At 35.2% G+C, this 25006-nt stretch overlaps 3 protein-coding genes across 3 annotated transcripts in view; 2 read left to right on the forward strand and 1 right to left on the reverse strand.

Moving 5' to 3' along the window:
- LOC115244159 overlaps nt 1-18826 on the forward strand; it is a 33653-nt gene extending 14827 nt beyond the window's left edge. Inside the window, exons 3-12 of the mRNA XM_029821589.1 lie at nt 5300-5730; nt 6525-6690; nt 8192-8313; nt 8476-9924; nt 10975-14931; nt 15462-15852; nt 16164-16595; nt 16868-17069; nt 17159-17350; nt 17773-18826. Of these exons, the coding sequence (XP_029677449.1) occupies nt 5379-5730; nt 6525-6690; nt 8192-8313; nt 8476-9924; nt 10975-14931; nt 15462-15852; nt 16164-16595; nt 16868-17069; nt 17159-17350; nt 17773-17958 (7449 nt within the window). The 5' untranslated portion in view covers nt 5300-5378 and the 3' untranslated portion in view covers nt 17959-18826. The remainder of the gene's footprint in view (nt 1-5299; nt 5731-6524; nt 6691-8191; nt 8314-8475; nt 9925-10974; nt 14932-15461; nt 15853-16163; nt 16596-16867; nt 17070-17158; nt 17351-17772) is intronic.
- Nucleotides 18344-20227, reverse strand: LOC115244160 (dynactin subunit 3-like). Its single transcript, XM_029821590.1, has 2 exons — nt 20108-20227; nt 18344-19700 (listed from the first exon to the last, which is right to left on the reverse strand). Exon 2 carries the CDS (start codon nt 19690-19692, stop codon nt 19123-19125), a length of 570 nt encoding a protein of 189 aa, XP_029677450.1. The 5' UTR covers nt 19693-19700; nt 20108-20227; the 3' UTR covers nt 18344-19122.
- Nucleotides 20228-21618: 1391 nt separating this feature from the next.
- Nucleotides 21619-25006, forward strand: part of LOC115244156 (heparan-sulfate 6-O-sulfotransferase 2) — an 8250-nt gene continuing 4862 nt past the window's right edge. The window contains exons 1-3 of the mRNA XM_029821584.1: nt 21619-22342; nt 23140-23543; nt 23932-24111. Coding sequence (XP_029677444.1) covers nt 21823-22342; nt 23140-23543; nt 23932-24111 — 1104 coding nt within the window. The 5' untranslated portion in view covers nt 21619-21822. The remainder of the gene's footprint in view (nt 22343-23139; nt 23544-23931; nt 24112-25006) is intronic.

Here is a 25006-nt window from a genome sequence, read left to right on the forward strand (position 1 = left end):
ACACGGGAATCTTGCATTTGCTGACATGCGCGAATAATCGGCGATGCGATGCTTGCGCTCGCGCGCGAATATGTTTCGTGCCCTCCCGGTTTCTCGATAAAAGATACGTCACTTTCACCCCACACCGCAAATGGAAATTTTATATAAGCTTGGTTAGCCTGCTGGTTAAATCTCTTAGCTGTTAATATTCCTAATTATATGGGCGAATAAACCGTTGCATATAAAAGAAATATTGATTTTGAATAATATTAACAATTTTTTCAAAAAATTTTCAAGATAAAACAATATATTTTTTCTCAGTATTTTGTTTTTTAAAATAAAAAGTCAGTTTTATAATATCATTTCAATCAAATATAAAAAGATAATATCCAGTCTTTTTAAATCTCAGAGTAATATTTTATACATTTTCCAATTTTCTCTACATTTTTCTTGTAAATTAAAAATCGTAAATATTTTGCAAAAATTAAAATATATTTTTATTAAAAAAAAAATTATGTTATTTCACAATATAATATATAATATCTAATTATTAAAAGATCAGTTTCCTGACTAATATAAAGAGGTATCAAATGACGCTACATCTGGCTGATACATTGGAGCTTTGCGAGATAAAATGCAAGAAAAAATCCGTTTCGGATATCTAAAACTGTCTCTTCTTGCCAGCCTAAGGACATCGGTAACATTCAACCGTTTCCGAAGGTCCGACAGACAACGAAGTGTGAAGGGAAAACAAAGATAAAACAATATATTTTTTCTCAGTATTTTGTTTTTTAAAATAAAAAGTCAGTTTTATAATATCATTTCAATCAAATATAAAAAGATAATATCCAGTCTTTTTAAATCTCAGAGTAATATTTTATACATTTTCCAATTTTCTCTACATTTTTCTTGTAAATTAAAAATCGTAAATATTTTGCAAAAATTAAAATATATTTTTATTAAAAAAAAATTATGTTATTAATACGCGATCAGCTTGATCGCAACTCGCAATAATAATTCTGACCCAACCTTTGCAGCTGTTTTATTCATCAAGTAAGGAACATTGTCCTTGATCGGCTACCAATGCAAATTTCCAAGGATCAAATGTCACTAGAGCTTGCGAACAGATCACTTTTACGAATGCAAATATATAATTAAATGATTAAGAGAGTGTCTCATATAGATGTAAATTACAATCTAAGAAATATAATAATGGATTGTTAAAGCGTTTTAAAAACAGACGCAGGAAAAGGTGGATACCTTCCTGTCGTGTTGTCATGTTGTCGTGATTTCTACGGTCATTTTCCACCGTAATCCCTTTGTCCATAAATGCTAATACAGAGGTTGTCTTGGGTAATGCAATACATTCAAGTGGTCTAGACATTGCCTTGAATAACGCATTACATATTCCCATGATGAAAAATGTACATTAAAAGAAAAGTTTTAATTTCAAATTTTATTTTCCTAACAAATTAATTTTCTTGGCATGGTTTGATATGGTATATGTTTAATTGATACTTTTTATCATTATATAACATCATATATGTAATATTCAGGCAGATTATCTATATATCAAGTTATACGGTATTGTTTCGTGGCGTAATTTGAGTTTAACCGAATAGCAAGTATGCATAGATAATGCTAAAAAGAGAGAAAGTTACGCAAGATTCGGTCGCGATTGCGATCAAGGTGAAAGTCTTCGAGTTCGGTAGAGCGAGTCGTATCAGAGAGTCTCGTAAATTACAGGCAATGTCGCGTTGAAGAATGTCCTTTAACGACGAGGAATCTTTCTTCGGCTCAAGGATAATCGCGTACTTCACGGTACGTTTCTCGTCCTTTTTCACGGAAAGGTCTAGCAGCGATATGGACTCGTTCCTGGCGATTTGCTCGCCACGATGTATAGATATTTATCTGGCGAATCCCCGAGACTTTTAATACAATTATCTCGCTTTTATACCCAGCAAGCGCGATCGCGAATACACGCCTTTCGAGCCGATTAATTCTAGCACGTCACGCAGAATCACGAGAGCTAAAATTTTTTATCTTAGCGATCTAGCGGAGAATATCGCATGAAGAATATTATCCTTTATATATAAAGTAAATGTGACTGTCTAACGAACTTCATTTTGAGATGTCTTTTATTTCAAACCCTTTCTAGGTATTCAGTATAAGACCTTTTTAATATCGTAAAATTATTAAACATTTATAATTAATATTATACAAGATAAAATATAATTTATGGTACAACCTCAGCAAAAATATAATTTTTTATAAAAAAATTAATCGAAAATTTGTATAAAAATTTTATTCTTGAGAAAAAATATTTTAAAATTATGCTTTTATATTTTAATATCATTTTTACGCGATGAATCACGTTCTTCTTGATATATCACGAATTACGAATAATCTCGTTCTGATATGTTATGATATGATATGATATGATATGATATGATAAATATGATTATAATGGTATGCTTTGTAACCCATTTCAAATTTATAAGCTAATTTGCAAATCTATTTTATATATAAATACAGTTTTTCCAAGAATATTCAATGATATATATATGTCTGCATCAAGAAATAAAATTTAGTTAAAAAGGAATGATCATTTTATATACTATTACTATTACTTACTATAATATTTTATATAACATTTTTATGGAGTAAATTTTTAATACGTTAAATCACACGTACGTTAAATTAGTTTGTTATAGCCTGTTTATCTAATTATAAGTTCTCCCTTGAGAAAAACCAGAGATACGGAACTTTAGCGATGTTATGACTGCACTTTTTTTCGCGAACGTAAGACGCTTTCACTGAAATGTGCAAGATACATCGAATTCTTTTGTAATAGGACATACGCATAGTAACATGGCGCGAGAAAAAGATAATGTAACAAAGCAGACATTAAGATAAATTATATACTGACAGGCAAAAAGAGAGGATTTGTGATTCATTAATTGATCATTTTCGAGATAATTGCACGTTTGAGATAAAAGGAAACAATTGTGAAGAGTGTTACCTCGCGTGAAGATTATTACTGCATTAAAAATTAATGTGCTTATCTGGCACATTCATTGCAAATCAGTATCAGGAGCTATTAATATATACAAATAACACAATATAAAAAATTGTCTGTTAATTGCTATTAGCGTAGTTTTTTCCTAATAAATTCATGAAAATAAAAAATAAGATATAAGACAAAGAAAATAAAAATTCTGTTATAATTGTACTATATTTATTGCTCATTCGATAAAAAGGCGATGCAAAAAAGCTTCCTGATCTATGTATAATATATTAAAAGTAGTCACGGAATATTCGAGAGCAATTCTTGCGATTTCTCATGTTGAAAACATTAATATGCTACTGTCCCCCCGCGTAGATTATGTCACGGAAGAAAGATCGTGGGCATAAAATCGAGCCGGGTAAACGCCGAGCTCCTTCCTCGAGAGGACTTTCCGCGCGCAAAAAAGTATTAAAAGTAGTCATGGAATATTCGAGAGCAATTCTTGCGATTTCTCATGTTGAAAACATTAATATGCTACTGTCCCCCCGCGTAGATTATGTCACGGAAGAAAGATCGTGGGCATAAAATCGAGCCGGGTAAACGCCGAGCTCCTTCCTCGAGAGGACTTTCCGCGTTAGCTCCGGGGTGAATCAGTCCTTTATGCCGAGCTCTCTCAGGGTCAACCACTTTCGGTGCAGTATATACCTCGGACGGTTTATATGTACACTGGCAAACACACGCTCGTTCGTCCCGAGTGTGCCTATAGGGTGTCTTGAAAATCGCCGCATACAGCCAACAGTCAAGTACTTCTAGCTAGCTGGATAGAGGATTGACTCACCGCGCTGCGTGTAGCTTCTTCGAGAGCCGCATCCTTTAGAAAGATAAGATTATATTCGTGCGGCCAGAAATTTGTGTTACTTGCATACGAGTGGATGCATAAAACGAATCTATGAAGAATCTTGAAAATTGCATTCCTACGCGAGGAGAATACATTCAAGTAACAATTTTTGTCTTAAAATTAAATGACTTATACAACAGCTAAGCGACTTGAGATCTTTCCTCAGGCCAATCAACGATAATTAAGAAATCGATTAAAAAACATGAAGTAGATTGACAGAAACGTAAAAAAAGTTTATATTTTTATGTTGGAAGAGAATCTCAAATCACTCGATATCCTTGCTTATTCTTCAAGGTCTTCTTCTCATCATTAGTCGGTATCTACTTTTTGTAAACAAATTAGACTTACGCGTTGTATTATATAACGATACGATGCACGCGTCCAATCGCCTGATTCTATACATAACTATACATAATAATGCAATAACAGAAAAAGATTTCGCGTGCGCATTGAGCAGCGAAAAAAGAAACGAGAAGAGAATTGCCGCTTTAAAGGCTCATTAGAGCTAGCATGGTTTATTTGTCTCTTAAACGTTCGAGGAGATTCATTTGAAGTGGTTGCTTCGAGAGGAACGACGATGCTTTCCATAGTCGGGCCTATGGTGGTTAAAAGGGACTAAGCCTCATTGTTTCTTTTCTCCTGACGGCAGATCCCGTCAGTTTATTGGCTCGACGCCGTTCAAAGTCAAAAAAATAATCCAAATAGACTATGCGCTCGCGAGAGATTGAGGGATTGAGGATGATGGGAGGTTCGCAGAAAACGCACAAGGAACAAGGAGGAGAGAGAGACAAGCGTGGCGTATAGCGAATTCGTCTTTACCAGCGGCCGAGGATGTTTCTCACGAAATTTCTCATCGCGATTCACCGCTGATTCATTCACTCATGACATCTCGAAACCAAGCCGAAACAATTCAGCGATGCGATCAAACCGCAAACATCTTCCTCCTTTTTCAACGGTCTCGCGCCGCGATTGAGTCAGCGTTAAGACGTAATTGATTTTTGCATTCGGCAAACAGGTTCGATAAATCGTTCCGCGAGGATATCGGTAGGATAAGCCGGCAAAACATCTCTCTCTCTCTCTCTCTCTCTCTCTCTCTCTCTCTCTCACATACACACGCACACACACGCAAACACAATTCTCACATCTCCCTCTCTTGTCTCGTGCGAAAAAATACAAGTCTGCTTCTCTACCGCTGACGTCATTAACGCGAATCCACTGAATCCATTAACGCGATCCATTCTCTGGATACTGGACAAATAGAAATTAGTACCTAAAAAAAAATTTATTGTGTGTTTTATAATCTTCCTGTATATCTATTCTGCTATAGAATTTAGAGAACTCAACATTTTTGAAAACATAAATTGGCAAAATAATCGACTGTTGCGATAAATAATAATAATGTGATTTGATTACAGAAACGAGACGCATGACAGACGACATCAGGCGAGCGTTATTAGGTGAGAGCTCAGTAGCTTCTGGCGACACAATCGAGAGATGTCGGATGCCGCCGGCACGGACAATCCGGCATTCGCCAGCGAGGACGAATGCGGTTCCAAGACGGAGAACGGCGGGCAGCAGCAAGTGACCTTGGATCAGGATCGCAAGTCCTCCTCGGCGGATTGCGCGCCGGTAGAAAATGGCCAGCGATCCTTCATCTCTCAGCACTATGTTGAGCCCGTCAAAACGAGCTCGGAGCCGTGTTATAAAACGGAGACGAAGATCGAGTTGCCGGCCGAGAACACGGAGAAAAGCGTACCGGAGCCAAAGCTCAATGGCGTCCACGGAAATGGGAATAACAACGACGCCAGTTTCCTCAACAACAGCACTACGAGCATGCAGGTCAACGGTAAGTTCAAATGTATCCTGATAAGCCTCCGCCACATCGACACTAAGGCATAAACGTACCATACAAGCGAATATCTACGAGCTTGAAATATTACGAGCAAGGATATAAGAAAAGATTACAAGTGGCTGCATATTTCTAAAAGAAATAAAGCTAACTATATATACACACTATGAATAGAGAAGAGATAGCATGGAAATCGCTGTGAAAGAAGAACTTATCGACTCTCTTTAAATTATTATTTTAGCCTTTAGAATATGATTTCAGCAAGTAAAACTTTCGTTTTGATTACCATCATTGATATTACTACCGGTTTGTCGAGAATAAGTCTTTTGAGGCGGGTGAAATCTCGGAAAGTATCGCACACAAATGTTTTTCATTACGGAATTCGTTGACGCGCATCGCATTAATGTATCTCTGATGTCACATCCCTAGCTTTTCATCTCATGATATTCAATTTTCCATTTGTATGTATTTGATAGTATCGGCAATAATAGCAACTTTTCACATAACTATATATATATCTCTTATTTAAATTTAATCGAATTATTAATCATTTTTTTTCATATTAATTATTTTTTTATTTAACACGTGATTTTTTTTTATATTTTATGCAAGTTTGTGTTCCTCTCGTTATACCATTCGAGAAACAGGAAATATTTGATCTTGTTTAGCCTCATTAGTATTTTACGGAATGCAGTTTCTCTGCTCTTTCGCTGCGCAACCGGAAAATGCAAACCGGTTGCATCCTACGTACGGATATATCCCGATAGTAAACGGTTTCCCGTTTTCTACAGAATCTGGAAAGAAGGAACAGATCGAGGCCGTAAACTTGGAACTGGTCTCGATGAGGCCATACACGGGTAACAATATCCAAACGAAAGGTCAGGAAGCCTGCGAGGTACCAGCTGATCCTTATGAGGAGTACTTTGTGCCGGTTAACGAGCATCGAAAGTACATCAGGTAACGAGTTGTTTGTTGAAGAAAACGAGCCTCTGCGCTTATGCATTTTTGTTTTTCCTTCTGTCTTCGTCTCTTAACTCTTATTAACCGTTTTTCGTGACTATTGTTTACCAGCCCGGCGTGCGTGAATTCTCCCGAATATTAGAAACAGAAAACATGATAACAACGAGAGAAAGGAAAAGAAAACGTACAGCTTACAATCTTCATCCTCCAAGTACACATATTAGGTTAATAATTATTATCATGATTGTTTCTCTTTTTAGACAAATGCGATCTTTTAACGATAACAATAACGAAATCTTTTCGTTATAGTTATAAAATATTTCTAATTAAAAATAGTTTTTATAAAAACTAAATTAATTTAAATAAAAAATATTATACGTAAAAATATAATATATAAACTGCACTTTGTGCAAGACGGAATTTTGCGCGCTTGTATAAATAAAAGATACTAAAAACACATCTTATAAAAGGTAATAACAATGCGCAAATTCATCTCAATTATCTACCTTAGCACAAACTGCGAGGCATTATGTGTATCATATAGCGAACGTTTGAGATGTAGAATAGAGATATATTTCCTAGAGAGGTATATCACCGCGTATACCTGTTCCGTGCTGAGAGAGTCGTCAAGCAATAGAGATGCCTTAGCACCGTTTTTAGCTCCAGCAGATAGCACAGTATAGTTTGGCCGCTACTGATTGAAAAGTCTCAATATCGATAGAGAGTTAGACGGTACTTTTCTGTTGTCACGGTACTTGGCAGGGGTCCCGAGGCCGAGGTTGAAACGACCGTGGCTGGAGTGCGTTTTGATTTGGGCCCGGGTGTCGGCCGCGAGGGACTCAGCCTGAGAGACCCTGCCGCCGGACTGGTCGACTATTCCCACTGGCTGACAGCCCTCAGGTACTTGACGGTTACTTTCGAGGATGATGAAAAAAAAAAGCTGGGAAAAAACTCTTAGAGGAATATACTTAGGTGTTTCTTATGGGCACGCGGTCGCGCATTAACACGCTTACGCTACCGCTCCTCCCTGTCGAATTGAATACGTATGTTTCCCCGTATTATACGTCCGAGAATTCATAGGAAATAAAAAAGTCAAATAAAATAAAAAGATGAGACGATCTCGATCGCAGAATGTAAGGATCACCGACGATTAACCGATGAGGTTCTTAATCAAAAATGTAGTATCATGATATCTACATAAACTAAATCTCGCATTGTCTTATCATCATTTTCCGTAATCAGATACTCAAATGAGAAAATGCGCGACAAACTACACGTTACATACAAAACATGATCAAGAAATTAGGCACTCGTGAAGGAAACTAAACTGAGGTGTGATGTATCGAGGAAGCTTCTAATCTTATTGGCTGGTCACTGACGAAAGTTGCTAAGCATCGCGCTGTACAAAATATGCTTTCTGGGTTTAGAACAAGGAAAATATTTAAATGTGCGCTATGAATTCATCGTATTTCTACGTGGTATCGAAATTGTGTTACAGAGGCGAAAAGCTTTACGTCACGAAGGACAAAAGGTCCAGAAACTCGTACTGGAAACAATTACTCTGCGGATTCACAATATTGGTCGTGGTGATCGCCATGATTATCATTGTTTTGGCCGCAAGTAAGATGTCCTGTCATTCTTTTATTCGTATAAATTTTGTTTTTATAAAAATTTATTAGAGATCTTTAATTTATATATAATAAATTAATAAAAGATAATATATATATAATTTTTTTTACATAAGATATATTAAATAAAATTGTTTGAAACTCTTTATTTTAGCTGGTGTGATCTTTGCACAAGAGCCCACGGAACCCTTGGAAAATGTGAAAGATCCGCCGTCAAGTCCAGCATTTTTAACCTCGACTTTCCCACCGTGGCCTACGACTGACGAAACGCTGTATCAAATTATACCGGATGCTCTAGATGGAACCCTGCGACTGGACGATTTCAATTGGAGCAACGATTTTAGCGATACCAAGTCACGAGTGTATCGTGAAATAACCGCTGAGATAGGAGAGCATCTAGGAAACATTCTTCAACGGGAAAACAACAAGCCCATAATTAAAGTGTATAATATTAATAATGAAGGTGAAATAAAATTCAGAATAAGTCATCCACCTATGGATACTCCTGAGGAGAATCAAGAATATATCAAAGAGGCATTACGAAAAAACAATAATATGATTGGACGATATCATTTGAGCAGACTTCAAGTAGAAAATCTTATTGATCAGTGTGAACACGGCAATCTCCAGTGCGCCAAAAGTTGTAAATACGATTATTCCATGGGTATATTTATGTGTACCTGCAGTCCAGAAAAGATACTAGATCAGGATGGTAAAACTTGTGTGGATAACGACTTGAGTAACGTCGAAATGGACGATGTAATGCCACAATCCAGCACGGAGGCAATTCATGATTTTGTTCAAGGTAGAAGCAGAGATCCAAACACGGCACAGTTCGAAATCAGACATTCCAATATGTGGGAAAATCCGGATCCCAAAACAGGATCAATAGAAACGGAAACATCTACATCAGAACCTAAAATGGAAGCCGATCATCCACAACTTGAGCAAAAATCGGAAATAATACATCCATTCGAATCTACACCGACAACAAAACGCATTTTCGAGAATCACGAACATTCGTATCATTCGATGGAAACCATTTTTGGAGAGCCTGCTGTTGAGCCAGAATCTACAGCTGAACCAGAACCTACAGCTGAACCAGAGCCTATAGCTGAACCAGAGCCTACAGCTGAACCAGAGCCTACAGCTAAACCAGAGCCTACAGCTGAACCCACTGCCGAGCCAGAGCCTGCTGCTGAAACAGAACCTACTGTTAAATTAATTGTTCCACCAGAATCCACTCAATCAGAATTGAACGTTGAATCAGAGCCTACACAAGAACCTGTATCAGAATTTTCTGCAAAACCAGAAATTGTTTCTAAAATCGAATCTATTACTGAAGCAGAATCTATCACTGAAAAAGAAACTGTTACGGAACCAATATCTGTCACAGAATCAGCAACAACTATCGATAAAGCAGACGATGACGTAATATCGAAAACAGAATCACATTATCTGATATCAACAGAATCACATTTGGAGTCAAATATTGAAATATCTAATCAGCCGGAATCTATTATTAAATCAATGTCTCATGATGATGCCGAATCTACACAAATATCACTTTTAGAGGATGCGAATACAACTAATGTACCTAAATCTCTTGCAGATTTATTACATGAAAATAACAATTCCGAAATTGATAAAGCTTTAATTACAACTATGAAGACTAATGAAAATCCGGAAAGTTGTAAATACGATTATTCCATGGGTATATTTATGTGTACCTGCAGTCCAGAAAAGATACTAGATCAGGATGGTAAAACTTGTGTGGATAACGACTTGAGTAACGTCGAAATGGACGATGTAATGCCACAATCCAGCACGGAGGCAATTCATGATTTTGTTCAAGGTAGAAGCAGAGATCCAAACACGGCACAGTTCGAAATCAGACATTCCAATATGTGGGAAAATCCGGATCCCAAAACAGGATCAATAGAAACGGAAACATCTACATCAGAACCTAAAATGGAAGCCGATCATCCACAACTTGAGCAAAAATCGGAAATAATACATCCATTCGAATCTACACCGACAACAAAACGCATTTTCGAGAATCACGAACATTCGTATCATTCGATGGAAACCATTTTTGGAGAGCCTGCTGTTGAGCCAGAATCTACAGCTGAACCAGAACCTACAGCTGAACCAGAGCCTATAGCTGAACCAGAGCCTACAGCTGAACCAGAGCCTACAGCTAAACCAGAGCCTACAGCTGAACCCACTGCCGAGCCAGAGCCTGCTGCTGAAACAGAACCTACTGTTAAATTAATTGTTCCACCAGAATCCACTCAATCAGAATTGAACGTTGAATCAGAGCCTACATCAGAACCTGTATCAGAATTTTCTGCAAAACCAGAAATTGTTTCTAAAATCGAATCTATTACTGAAGCAGAATCTATCACTGAAAAAGAAACTGTTACGGAACCAATATCTGTCACAGAATCAGCAACAACTATCGATAAAGCAGACGATGACGTAATATCGAAAACAGAATCACATTATCTGATATCAACAGAATCACATTTGGAGTCAAATATTGAAATATCTAATCAGCCGGAATCTATTATTAAATCAATGTCTCATGATGATGCCGAATCTACACAAATATCACTTTTAGAGGATGCGAATACAACTAATGTACCTAAATCTCTTGCAGATTTATTACATGAAAATAACAATTCCGAAATTGATAAAGCTTTAATTACAACTATGAAGACTAATGAAAATCCGATAGATGATAATATATCCTTGCAAGTAATACCTTTAATATCCAAAAATAAATCTATAGATACAAACGGTGATGTGGAAATTAAAATGGAATCAACAACAATGCAATCTTACAACAATGAAGACGATAAAATTAATGAAAGTACAACTATTGAAGCAAGTTTTACTACTTTAAATTATGAAAATTTAGAACAGAATAATGATGAAAATATTATATCAAATAAGTCTCGGAATCATGATAATTCAAATACAGAACAATTTACGCAAAGTTCTGACCTTCAGGAAGAAAAAGAAAATGGCTCTACTACAGAAATAAATTTGAGCGATGACTTTACGATTAGTAAAGAACTCGATTCAACTACTGTGGCAACTACTGTGTCAACTATGTCAGTGGAAAACAGAACAGAATTAATAATGAAAACCACGCTTAATGATAAATATTTTCATACAATAGAAATAAATGGCATAAGTAATAAAAATCAAGAAACATATAATAATTCTAAAGTATATGAGACGACCATGATACCGGAAACTACTTATACTGACATGTCCACTCAACCGATATCTGATTATCAAAAAGAACACGTATTCGAACACGCGTTACAATCTAATACGCAAGATTCGAATGAGAAAAATGTCATCGAACATATGCCGACAACAGTCTTTCCTAAAGTACCGAAAAATTTTGCCCACAACGTCGAGCCACTGAAAGAACTTATCACGAAACCGCCAGACGACGAGCACATCATGCTGATACCGAAATCCGAGGAACCTGTAGAGATACACGCGATAATTCCACAACTCATTCCGGAACAAAGTCAATCCACACAAAATGAATCTCTGAAAGCAGAAAACTCGACAGAAATAAATAACGGAGTCGCGATTAACGAAGACGATTTGAATACAAAAAAATCTGTAGAAGATGTATTCTCGATCGACTCATCTACAATGCGTAATGACAAAAATATCGTTCATACGGGTAATAATGGATATACGATTTATTCTGACGAGGTTCAACATTCAACGAACCATCCTCTTCACCCGGCGATACTACCAGAAAATTCGATAAATCATTTCGCGGGAAAATCTGACGCAAATGATGATCGACACGTGGAGGATATGTCACCCTTCTTGCCGGATATCCATAAGGAGAAAGAAAACGCGAGAAAAGCACCGCGGTTGGATAAAGATGAACAGGACGTTCCTAATCCTTTCGAAACTCATATCGATGACGTTATAACACATCGGCCATTAATACAAATTAATGCGGATGACGTAAAACATAAATTGAATGAAACTGAAACTAAAGATTTATTAAACGACGTTAATTTATATTTGGTAAACAATGAAAGAAAAACAGATATCACAGAGGAAACTACAAAAATCATTGAAACAAACGCAGCAAATGACATTAAAAACATTATAAAGAATGATTTAAATACGAGCGAGATTGTGAACGATACAGAATCTAAAATTCATAACATATTGCATCAAGATAATAATTTTGCGAAATCAAATAACATAACGGAAGATGCTGTAAATCAGAAAAATAGCAATTCCTCCGTTATAGAAGAGGATGATGATAAAGCATTGAAAGCGATAGCATCGGTTATAGAAGATGAAACAATAGATTCATTTTTCCAAACTGCAATGCAATCCACAGATAATAAAACAGAATCTATTAAAGATGCTACTATTACTGCCGAAAAGAAAGTAGAAGATCTTGGAGATTCCGTGATAGAAAGTGGTACGACCAGTTTAGAAAAACCAGAAGAGAATGCTGTAGAAGATCAATACAATGACATTACGGATGAAAGTTTGTCAAAGAGGTATCGACACGATAATACTCGTAAAGACATTCCGATTAAAGTTGTGGAGGGATCCAAGAAAGTGATTTTGAATAATATTGATCCTATAATTTCTTACAATCGCGTGCCTTCATCAACAACCACATCCGACATTGTAAAGGAAAAAAATGAAACAAACATGAGCGCGACACAAAGTTTATTAAATACAACAGTTAAAGGCGTTTTGGAAAAACAGATGGAAGATGCCAAATTGACTACTCAAGAACCTGTGTTACCTATGGAAATCCAACAGGAAATGTCGACAACAATAACGACCGATAAAATTGAGATTACCACTGTGATCGATAACGATAAACGAGAGGAAAATAATAGAGAACAACTGAACATTGTTCGCCAATCCGATGAAAAAGAAGCTGATAAAATAGCGCAAATTACAACGACGCAATCTACGCTAGAAACGAAGACCACAGCTCAAGTACCTATCTTGCCCGAAGAACTGCAAACGACAGAGAATGACATATTAATGACAACGTCAATGGTACCGAATGAAGAGAAGGAAATGAATCAAGAAACTATCGACAAAACAAAGCCACGAATTTCCACGGAGAATATCATGGATGAAACAAAAAGAAATATAACTGACGAGAAAGAAAACGTTAACAGCGTCGAAATAAACAGTACATCGTCCGAAAGAAGCATGATAGCGACGACGATGTACGAGAATAATGTGAGTGTAGAATCCGGCCGGGAAATTGGACTTGATAAAAATATTAATGATTCGGATAGAACTATGGAGAACTCGACGGAAAGCGCGAAGATTGAGACTACTCTTATGATGTCTGCGACAGAAAAGAATGTCTTAAATGGCATAGAAGGAACTTCGTCTAACGATGTCACTACTACAGAAGATGTCAGACCGGTCACGGAAATGTTGGATGACACGCAGCCTGAAACAGAATCGTACAGAATATTCATCACAACACCGAGACCGATATCGATCGAGCCGGAACTTTCCGAAGAGGCACTCCGAGTGATACCGTTGGAGAAAAGTCAAGAAAGCAAGAAAAAAATAGCCGACAAAAAGGGGTTCGACAAATACAAGTATAAAAAAGAGAAAGACCTGAGCTTGGAAGAACACAATGAAAATAATGCGTCATCAAATAATCCGTTTTCTCAAACGGAACCATCGAGAATAATAACCAAAAATTACGAGGAACCGAACGATAGTATAGTGAGCTCTGACTTAGATCCAAGCATATCTCGATTTAATTTATTTGATAGAGAAGGTAACGTTTTGCCGATATTATCGAAGAATACGGGAAACATCGACGAAAGCAGCAGTATCGAAAATAAGGGAGTAATAACGGAAACAAAACCTAAGAATTATCCCAGCTTTATACCCGTGTCGGAAGAGATAATAGAGCCGGTACCAGTCACAGAACCGTACATAGTCAAAACGCGAAATTATACTCGTCCTTCGATCGTATCGAGCACTTTCGAAACAGAAGAGAGTACGGCTGTGAACGAGACGGCAATCGAAGGTCGTACAAACGACCCAGAAACGGATCTCTCTCACACCCACGTGAGAGCGAACGAAACGACTAGACAACCTGTCACTTTCCTCTCGGATCAATCGTTCGGCGACGCCGAGGAAATAGATCATGTTACGAAACAGCTGTCCACGATCCGGTTGACCGTTGGTCCAACCACGCCAATGGACATGGATGTCGAGAGCGCTACTACCGTTGCCACCACCAGCTTCTCGGGATTTGCATCTAATGCAATCCTCTCGAAATGCATCACCGACCAATTTCAATGTGCCAACGGCACGTCCAGAGACGGTGCATACTGCGTTTCATTATCCGCCAAATGCGACTCCAAGAATGACTGTTCCGATGGCTCGGACGAATTAAATTGCGAAGATTGCTCGGGTAACTTCCGCTGTGCCAGCGGACAGTGCCTGAAGAGGCACTTTGTATGCAACAAGATCGTGGACTGCGATGATGGCAGCGACGAGCGCGATTGCGAAAATTGGAAATGCCAATCTGATGAATTCAGATGTCCAAGCGGTGAGTGACGTGTAGAGATCGAATTATTTATATATCGAATTAGACAGAACGTATCAAAATCAATGAATGTTCTTTTATTAGCAGATTCTCCGATCAATTTCTGATTTTTCAAAAAAAAAAAATGTCGAGACATCAATAATTTTAAAGTTATAAGTAATTGGAAAAGAAGACTTTTCATAAACTAAACTTCGTAGAATCAAAAGATTAATAAAACTACATTTTTCAGTTAACTTCTCAAATAGAATTTGTTTTAATAATTTAGTTTAAGTTTTAATTATAGAAGATATGTAATAAAAAAAATTAGAAACTTGCCAAAAATCGTCATTTCTGCTAAGAAAAAATCAACTTCAAATTTTTTCAGCAGAAAATTTGCTATTAAAAGAAGCATCCAATGGTTTTGAGATATTCTATATATGAAATAATATACAATAAATAATAATCTTGGCTGACATGAATGATTAAAGTATTAAATATATGAAAAAATTGTTATTTAAAAAATCTGAATGTAATTATAAAATTCAATTTTATAGGGAGATGCATTCCGGCATCATGGCAATGTAACGGTCGACCTGATTGCGAAGAATATCGAGATGAATACAATTGCAGCGAAAGCTGCAAAGATAATCAGTATTTATGTCCAACGGAGAAGTGGTGCATCCCACAAACGTGGCGTTGCAACGGAATTGCCGAATGCATAAACGAAGAAGACGAAAAGCTGTGCGATTGCGGTCTAGATCAATTCGAATGTCAAACCGGTGGATGCATTTCCTCGATCCAAAGATGCGATGGCGTTAAAAATTGTCCGGATTATTCAGACGAATGGGGTTGTCTAATTACCAATATCACTGCGGAAACGAATATTAATACCGAAAATAATATGGCGAGCGAACCGAGTGATCGCATGTCACTGTTGAAGATAAGGTATATTTACATCAAATAGATATAATGAATATAAATCGTTTGCTTTTTTCTAATTTCTATGTTATCTCATTAATTTCGAAGCCGCGAATTAACAACTTAATTATAAAAAATTATAAATTGTGCCCAAGTATACACGACTATAATTTTTTCAAATAAAAACAAAGATTTGATTTATGCCGGAGTTAATTAATAAATATTTATAATTAATTTTTGGAAAATCAAAGATTCCGCAAACTGCGAAATAGGATTACTAATCTTAGATTTTATAAACCGCTAATAAACTATGTTAATATTATCATATATTTATGCAGACAATATGACAACGATTATCGACTAGTCTGTTCGGATGGATGGAGCGAAGAATTTAGCGATTCCTATTGTCGGACTTTGGGCTTCGCCGGAGCCGAGACAACTAAGAATGTTCGACTGTCTGCGGAAAAAGATCGGAGCGAGAAAATTCTAAGACTGAAAACGAATCCAAATCACCGTCTGCCGCTAGTCACGAATCTAGAGCAAGTAGAATTTTGCGTGTCGGATAAAGTTGTGCAAGTGTCGTGCCAAGAATTTTCGTGCGGTCTGCACGATGCTGAAGGATCGTCCGCGAGATTATCTGGTGGGACGCCAGCCAACGATGGACAATGGCCCAGCGTGGCTCTATTGAAGGAGCTAAAACACGGGACCGCTTGTACAGCCAGCATACTCGGTCCCATGCACGCTCTGGCCAGTTATTCTTGTATTTACAGGTAATTAAATGTATAAGATATAAATAAACGTGCGCGCGACATCATTGGATGACGAGATAAATCGCATCGTAATTAAGAATTGATAAAAAAAAATACTTAATATTTATATATAATTTTATATAATTTAAACATAATCTTTATTTCAATTTATATATATATATAAGTTATAATTTATATATATGTAATATTGAATATCATTGTTGTCATAAAATGTGCGCGCGATATACTGTTTCAATATTATCACATAATATAACTTTTTCGACTTGATATAGATACAAGGATAACAATAGATGGCAATTTTTCGCCGGTGGAGATATGCTAAAGGGACAATTTGTTAAAAATATCGTGCCCTATCCTCAAGTAAAATATAATCAGTTCCTGTACAATAATGATATCGCCCTGATCGAATTAGAGGAACCGTTAGTGTTTTCCCGAAACATTAGCGCCGTATGTCTTCCCAGACAGCCTATCCAGGTACGCATCCGCACGATTAAATTTTCTGATATGTAAATCCCTTAATTAAGCATATTTATAATGTTCAATAATTTTTCATAATTGAGCAGAGACAGATTTGCGTAACAGCAGGATGGGGATTTTCTATGAACGGGGAAATAGATTTACAACAATATCTCAAATTCTTGTCTCTTCCAACGTATGATTTCGATAAATGTAATGCCACGAGCCATTATCCAGGATTTATCACGGAACACAATATATGCGCAGGATTGACCGATACGGATAAAGGCCCTTGTTATGTAAGCTTAACATTATGAAAAACAACATCATCACATTTTCATAATTATCATTTAGAAAATATTTGAAAGAGAGAAAGAGAATGAAAAAGATACTAAAACAAAATATCAAATCTCTACAAAAATCACGAATATGTTTTCTTAATTAAACAATTGTGTCCAAATGAATAATATAAAATTTGTAAAATATCGTGCAATTTTACATTACATAAATCGCAAATACGCAAATATTCGTTATGCGACAGTTATATTTCAAACATAAAAATTTGTTGAAAAATTGCAATTAATGTTAGATAATTATATATTAATATGTGTACATATGTATACATTAATTAACGTGTGTATGTATTTATCATTGCATTATAATGAATTTTAATGAAATTGCCAATTAATTGGCATCAATGCAATTCAATATGTGCTTTCAGAATGACGAAGGAGCGCCACTAATGTGTGCCAGTGAATCACAGGGTATACCGGAAAGATGGGAAATACAGGGCTTACTAAGTTATCATAGCAGATGTTCAAGAGATCATCCAGCAATTTTCTCGAGCTTAGAGCCAGCGCTCTCGTGGTTACGCGAATCAGTGCCAGCTTTGCAAACGCAAAGCTAAATGATTATTATATCGCTTTTTCGAGATATATGAGAAGCTGTTATTCATGATATTGTACACTAAAAGAGAACGGCAATTTTAATAAGCAAAAAAAAAATCGTCGTTACAAAGATTGTACAGAAGAAAAATTTGGGTTAAACTTTCTTTTTATGCTCAAAAATCATACATTTAATTAAATTCACGTTCTTCTTTTTTTCTAATTTTTATGTTCCTACTTTTTTTAATAGTTCTCAAATTTTTTCTGCCCCCCATAAAAATTTAACGATAGAATAAATATAAACACTTAAATTCTGTACGACAAAAATTATAACAAAACATATGTAAAGAAAATGAAGGATAACAAAATTATAAACTGATTTATAATTAAGGAAATATTATGTAAATATTGTATAAAGTAATTGTTTATTATGGATAATGTGGTATAAGAGTTTATTAGTAAAATGGGTCTCTTAAATTTACATTTTTTGTAAGTAAAATTCCTATCTATTACTATATATACATGAAATTAATTATTACCTAATCAAGCTAAAAATTTAAAATTTTTTGTGATGTCTCGAATATTTCCAAAATGTACTTTTGTATATTGATTTAAAATAATTATTTAACACAAGAGACACCGATACATATACGATACATGGCCGATTATATACGAATCAATAGTTTGTCTCAGAGATCCTAAATAAGGATTTCTGAAATGAACAACAGATAGAATTAAGCAGTAGATAGGATAACTGTATATATAATATATAACTATTTTAATAAAATACATTGTTATAGAAATTACAGTATGTTCATATATGCATAGTCATTGCAAAATGCGTATTTTTATATTTCAAGTAAAAATGATAAATAAAACATATTTTAAACACATTACATATCCAATATTTTCTCTTTCCATTTTAGATTGCTTCCATAAAATATTACTATAAATAATTTAAAACATTATTGATAAAACTGAATTTGCACTATAACATAGAAACTAAACGTACAATGGGTCTGTTCTTTATAGCTGAACTGGCTGCACTAGTTCAGAATTTATCTTTTTCTCTCCACATTGGAAAGAGAAAAAATAAACTCTGAACTAGTGCAGCAAGTTCAGCTATAAAGAACAGACCTAATATAAATTAACAATAATGTAATTAATTAGATGAGACAATTATTTCTTCAATCATCTATTTGTTTCTTTGGTTTAACTGCTATCTCAGCAGCTGTAACCGCAGCATCTAAAGTAATTAATGATTCTGATATACTACTTATGACTGTATTATATTTAGTTAAAAGATCGTGTATGTGAGCACATAGTTCTCTGGAATCTTCGTAAGTTTTCAGATACGACAATGATATTTTATTAAATGTGCTATTTAATTCAGGCACATTTTTGATACGTTCTGACTCTAAGATAGGCATGAGCTCCTGCACTTTGGTTAACAGATTATCATTCTCTATAATCTCTGGCTCCATCGTCAGTAGCAATTGTGCTTTAGCACTTACAGGTATATCGAAATCTTCAGAAACAGGTTCCAGGTAGCCATTTAATTCTGGCAGCCGTTTAATAAGCGCAGTTGGCTTTTCTCTGCCTGACAATGCTGAAGAAATGAGCGAGTTGGCATCAAGGAGACGTTCGATGATAGTGTTTGACGGTGCAGGATCATCAATACTAATTGTTTTACCAAGCCCATATACTTGCTTCTCTAAATTAGCAATTCTATCTTCTAACAACTTGACGGATGACATCTTAAAAGCTAAAATACAGAAGTATATATAAATATATATAAAGCTTTTTACACATTATTTATTAAAATACAATAACTAGATAAGTCATGAAATATACACACCATTATTGATTTTATATTTCTCTTAGAATATACTTACTATTTACACAAATTGTGTTTTATTAATCAATTCAATTAGTATAAATTTTGGTTCAGAATTACAGAATGTGTATATTTTATGCGATTATATATATTATTATACAGATATTTTTAATAAACATTCATCGAACAACAGAAAATGCAAAATATTTAATTCGCACGAAATGTATAATTTCGTGCGAATTAAACATTTTACATTTTTGTTGTTCGAGATGTTGCATATTCTCATATAGTTGCATAAATTATATGATAACAGATAACATTTATAGACTATTTACCTCGTTGTTAAAAATTCAGGTTCGATGAGATTGGTAAGTTTGACAGAAATGTTTGGAGGTTATTATTTCTTGTCACTCACCATCACTCTCTTGACATGCGCGCGCAATGCCCACGTGATCACGTGATTACATACAAATTTAAATTATTATATATAATTCAAAAAGAAGCAACTTCTTATTCGACAATTTCAGTACATGATGATAAACTGTACAGAATGTATAAATACAATTAATTTCCTTTTTTACTAATTTTTCGCATAATGTAAAAAGTCATTCTCAGATTATATGCTTCATGCTCCGCAATCGCGCGCATATAGATTGAAAAATAATGCTGCGCTATATCTCGAGCACAAATATTAATTTATACACAAATTATAAATATACATAAAATGCATATAGGAATGCTCGAGCAAATTATTCGCGATTATATTTCGGCCTTTGAAAATAGTATTCGAAAGAAAATGCGGTTATTTTATTATACAGACAGATAAATATATATATGTTCTCAAATTTCTAAATCTTAAATCTACGATATGTTTCGTCTGTGTGGCAAATCACATTCTAAGGATCATACAGTCTATCTAATCGTGATCTTATCACGACACATGCAAATGAATATTAATTATTATTTACCTTCTCTTTCTGGCGCGCAAATTTTCCGTTTCCTTCCCGCCATGCGCTATCGGAGCTTACGTACCAAATTTCGTCGACGGGGTTTCATTTCGTTCGCCTTTACTTCGATCTACTCCAAGTATCTTCGCATTCTTATGACCTGTTGCACATTCCTACTTTATACTTTGTTTTCACGCGTAATACAATTTAAAAAATACATTCTTTAACGAGAAACTCACGTACCTGTGATTTCACTACGTAGCTCCCTCCATCGAGTCTCGAACCAGATACTCGACGCGTGACACCAGACGGGCCGCGCCACTATAAATTTTTATATCATGAATATATCTACAAATTGTCAGTAGGTTTGTTCATTTCGTTTGCTCTCTCTACACTCATTGTCCGATCTCTTTATCTCCAATGCCCGAATATACATCCATCTCATTTCTAGAGAGTGCAGGAATTTTTATTAATTGCAAACAAAACGAACAAATCTAATAATAAATAAATATATGCCGGTTTTTTAACACGTCTAGTTTATACTTTTTCGAAGATTGATTTATTGATAATAACTTTTTACGAACTAGATTTCTAATAATTTTTCCAATTCATTTACTTTTTGAAAGAAAAGGCGATCTCTTCTTGTTATGAAACATTGTAAAATGAAATAGACAGAAAATCCTCGTGACAAGAGGAGGAAGTTAATTATACATAATCGGGATGAGAGAAATGATCTATAAAAATTCGTGTTATAAAATTTATAAAAAACAGTACGTATAAAAAATCTAGGTCTGTATTTAATTATAATCTTCACAAAGCAAATTTATTGGTCATTATTATCTATATCTATTTTTTTTATATAGCTCTTTCGCGCGCGACAAGGAGCAAGGATTGCGGGAGATTACGGATGATCGAAGCGGAGAGCCGAGAAGCCGTGAGTCGGAGAGCGGAGAGAGCATCTGTCATGGCCGACGCTCGGTTGGCGAGCGTAGTTACGGTCGGATCGTATCAGCGTGCGGTGGTATATGACAGTGCGTCGTCGTCCTCCAAGGAGAGTGACTGAGAGGTGGTGAGACCTGGAGCGACGCGAGACACAATAATGGATGATAATGGGCAGACGAGCGGGTGTCGATACGAGGATAGACGCTACCACTAGCGAGCTCGAGGTGCTCGTTGTGTCAGAAGAGGAGGTGGAGGAGGAGGAGGTGGTGCTGCGAGAGGTGAACTTATGCGACGGGAGGTTCGCGACGACGATGATGATGGAGTCGCGGCATCCGCGTAGGGCCCGCTTGCGCCGCATCATCGGGATATGCCTGTTTCTGGCGTTGACCGGGATCGTCTACCTGGGCTACTTCTGTCCCGATCATGTGTGCGCCCTGACCAATCGCGAGATCAAAGAGTCCATCAGGGTATCCGAGAGCCTGTCCGTCCCCGTCGGCTCCGCCGCACTGTCTTCCGTGTCCATCGAGTTTGATAAAAACGGCCTGCTCTCGGTGCATCCCGCCTTTAAGCTACAGAGCATCCAGGGCAGTCTGGGCTACGATGATGTTTTCGCCAATGACACTTTTCAGTTTGATATTAATGCTCACGATGTCATGGTTTTTTTGCATATACAGAAAACTGGTAAGTTTACGCGGAAACTACATTTATTGTCCAGGTATATTGTCTAAACGCAAGAGCCAAATGATCTTCTTTCCATTACTACATCTATTTCTTGAAGTCTTAAAAAATTTGCTGAAGTGCTGAACATGTAAAATGATTTACGTTAAAGTTTTAATACATAATTTTTACTTTTTTTTACTTTATTTATTTATAAATGTTAATAGAAATATGTTCTATTAAAGAAATTATTTATGTTAATTATCTTTTATCCAAATAGTGTCAAATTGAATTAATATAAATAAATAAATTTATAAATATAAAACTTGCAAAAATTAAAATGTTTACAATATATTTCTTTTCTTCCATACCAAGATTTTTTTAGTGTATGTTTAGACAAAAGTAAAACAATAAAACAATGTTACTTCTCTTCTGGCCATTGTACACTTGAATTATTGCATTATTCATCAGGCATACTCAAATCCCCAGGCCTTATCTTAGAAAGAAAGAAAGAAAGAATAATTCAGTGAAGTTATTTAGTATGCTATATGCTTACATCCTTTCTATTTTTTCTTTCTCTTTGTATTCCTAAATTTTCCTTTGTAAAAATGCATCTCATTAGAATATTACTTGCTATAAGTTTTAATTTCAAAATATTTAATTTAAAAAAAATAAAATATATTCTATATATAAAAATTAATAAAAATTGGTAAAGTTTAAGAATAAATTTAGGCATAAAAAATTTTGTTATTATTAATTTAGACTAATAATATAAATATCTGTTATGTGCAAGATATCTAATACTGTTATTTTGTTGAAAGGTGGGACATTATTTGGAAAACATCTGGTACGAGACTTAGAATTACAAAGACCGTGTTCGTGTCAACGACGACGAAAGCGTTGCTTCTGTTTCCGTCCAAATCGTAACGAAAATTGGTTATTTTCGCGATATTCTACTGGCTGGAAATGCGGTCTACACGCGGATTGGACCGAATTGACGAATTGTGTAGATACAGAGCTCAATAAAATCGAAGGGGAAGGCATCAAACGCCGTTACTTTTACCTAACTATCATAAGAGATCCCGTCGCGAGATATCTCTCCGAATTCAAGCATGTGCAAAGGGGTGCTACGTGGAGAGGTGCTCGTCATTGGTGCGGAGGTACTCAAGCAAATATACCCCAATGTTACAATGGCTCCAGTTGGAAAAATGTCACTTTAGAACAGGTAATCTCAGTTTTTTGCAGAATTGCGTAGCATAGAAGGATTTCTTACTCTTAGCCAATATCTTTGCTGATTTTGCATTTGTAATGTGGACTTCTTTCATGGATTAATATAGTTCATCTATATATTGTGTCCTATGTCTAGAAATACATTAAGATAAGAGTTTCTTATCTGAATAAAACCTCCCTTTTTTATTTTGTACACGATTATTTCCTGTCAGATAACTTCATGCCCTCTTTCATAATAAGTGCATTGTGCTTGTGACTTGTTGTTGCTACACATATAAACAATGAAAACGAAATTTTATTTGAATAAAGAGATCAGAAATAGAAATGTTAATATAGATTAGAAAGCTTGATTGTTTAATAATGAGATTATTATATCTGTGCAGTTTATGGCATGTTCCTATAATTTGGCGAGTAATCGTCAAACTAGAATGCTGGCAGATCTGTCAATAGTTGGCTGTTATAATTCTACTCTCAGCAGCACTGACAGAGATCGTTTAATGTTGGCAAGTGCTAAGCACAACTTGCAGTACATGCCTTTCTTCATGTTGACTGAGTATCAGAAGGTATGCAATAATATATATTTGTAAATATATTATGCATAATTTTTATATTGTCACTTTATTATTATTATTATAAATTTATGTTACTCTTGTTATAATAATCTTTATAACATTCGTATAATGGTCCTCATATAAAAACATTTTTTTTATCGACTGTGAACTCGCGCGCGATATAATGTAATCAATAAAATATGTTAAATACTATATAGCCAATCTTACATGCAGAATAATGCAGAAAACAATTGCAACAGTTCCTTTATGAATATGCATTATAGCTATATAAAATTGTTGTTCTTATACGTCACGTTCGCGGCTTGAATGCTTAAGAATAGACGTCTTAATGTAAATATTTAGAGAAGTTCCCTTCTTCCAACATCTGTGAGCAAAAGGTTTACTGTATAAATTATCCATTACTCTGTCTTTAGATTCTTACTTCTATTATAGTTATTCCATCTTTGATATGCACTTGGAAAATATTTAAAAACTTGTTACTTCTTTATATGTATATGTAATTTTTATTATATATTTCATATATTAATATACTACGTTTAAAAAAATAACACTTTGTTTTCTAAGACGATGCTACACAATTATAAATAATTCTAAAAGTATATGTTTTTTTTACTGTAATATAGTATCTTTTTCATGCAATAATGTGATTTTTTATAACATCACAGATTATCATAGGTAATATAAATCATGTAGTTATCATAAATAATAACCTTTTTTTCTTTATTGTGACTTATTATCGATAAATTAAAGTTGTTAGCCTTGATCTCTATTCACAGACTTGACATAAAAAAACATTTAATTGCATATTAATAGTATACATGTTAGAATATCATTCAAATCATTATTAAAAGATATTTTATTGATACAATATATTGTTTTAATTATA

Source organism: Formica exsecta, unplaced genomic scaffold (genome assembly GCF_003651465.1).
Source record: "Formica exsecta isolate Colony F162 unplaced genomic scaffold, ASM365146v1 scaffold80, whole genome shotgun sequence".
NCBI lineage: Eukaryota > Metazoa > Arthropoda > Insecta > Hymenoptera > Formicidae > Formica > Formica exsecta.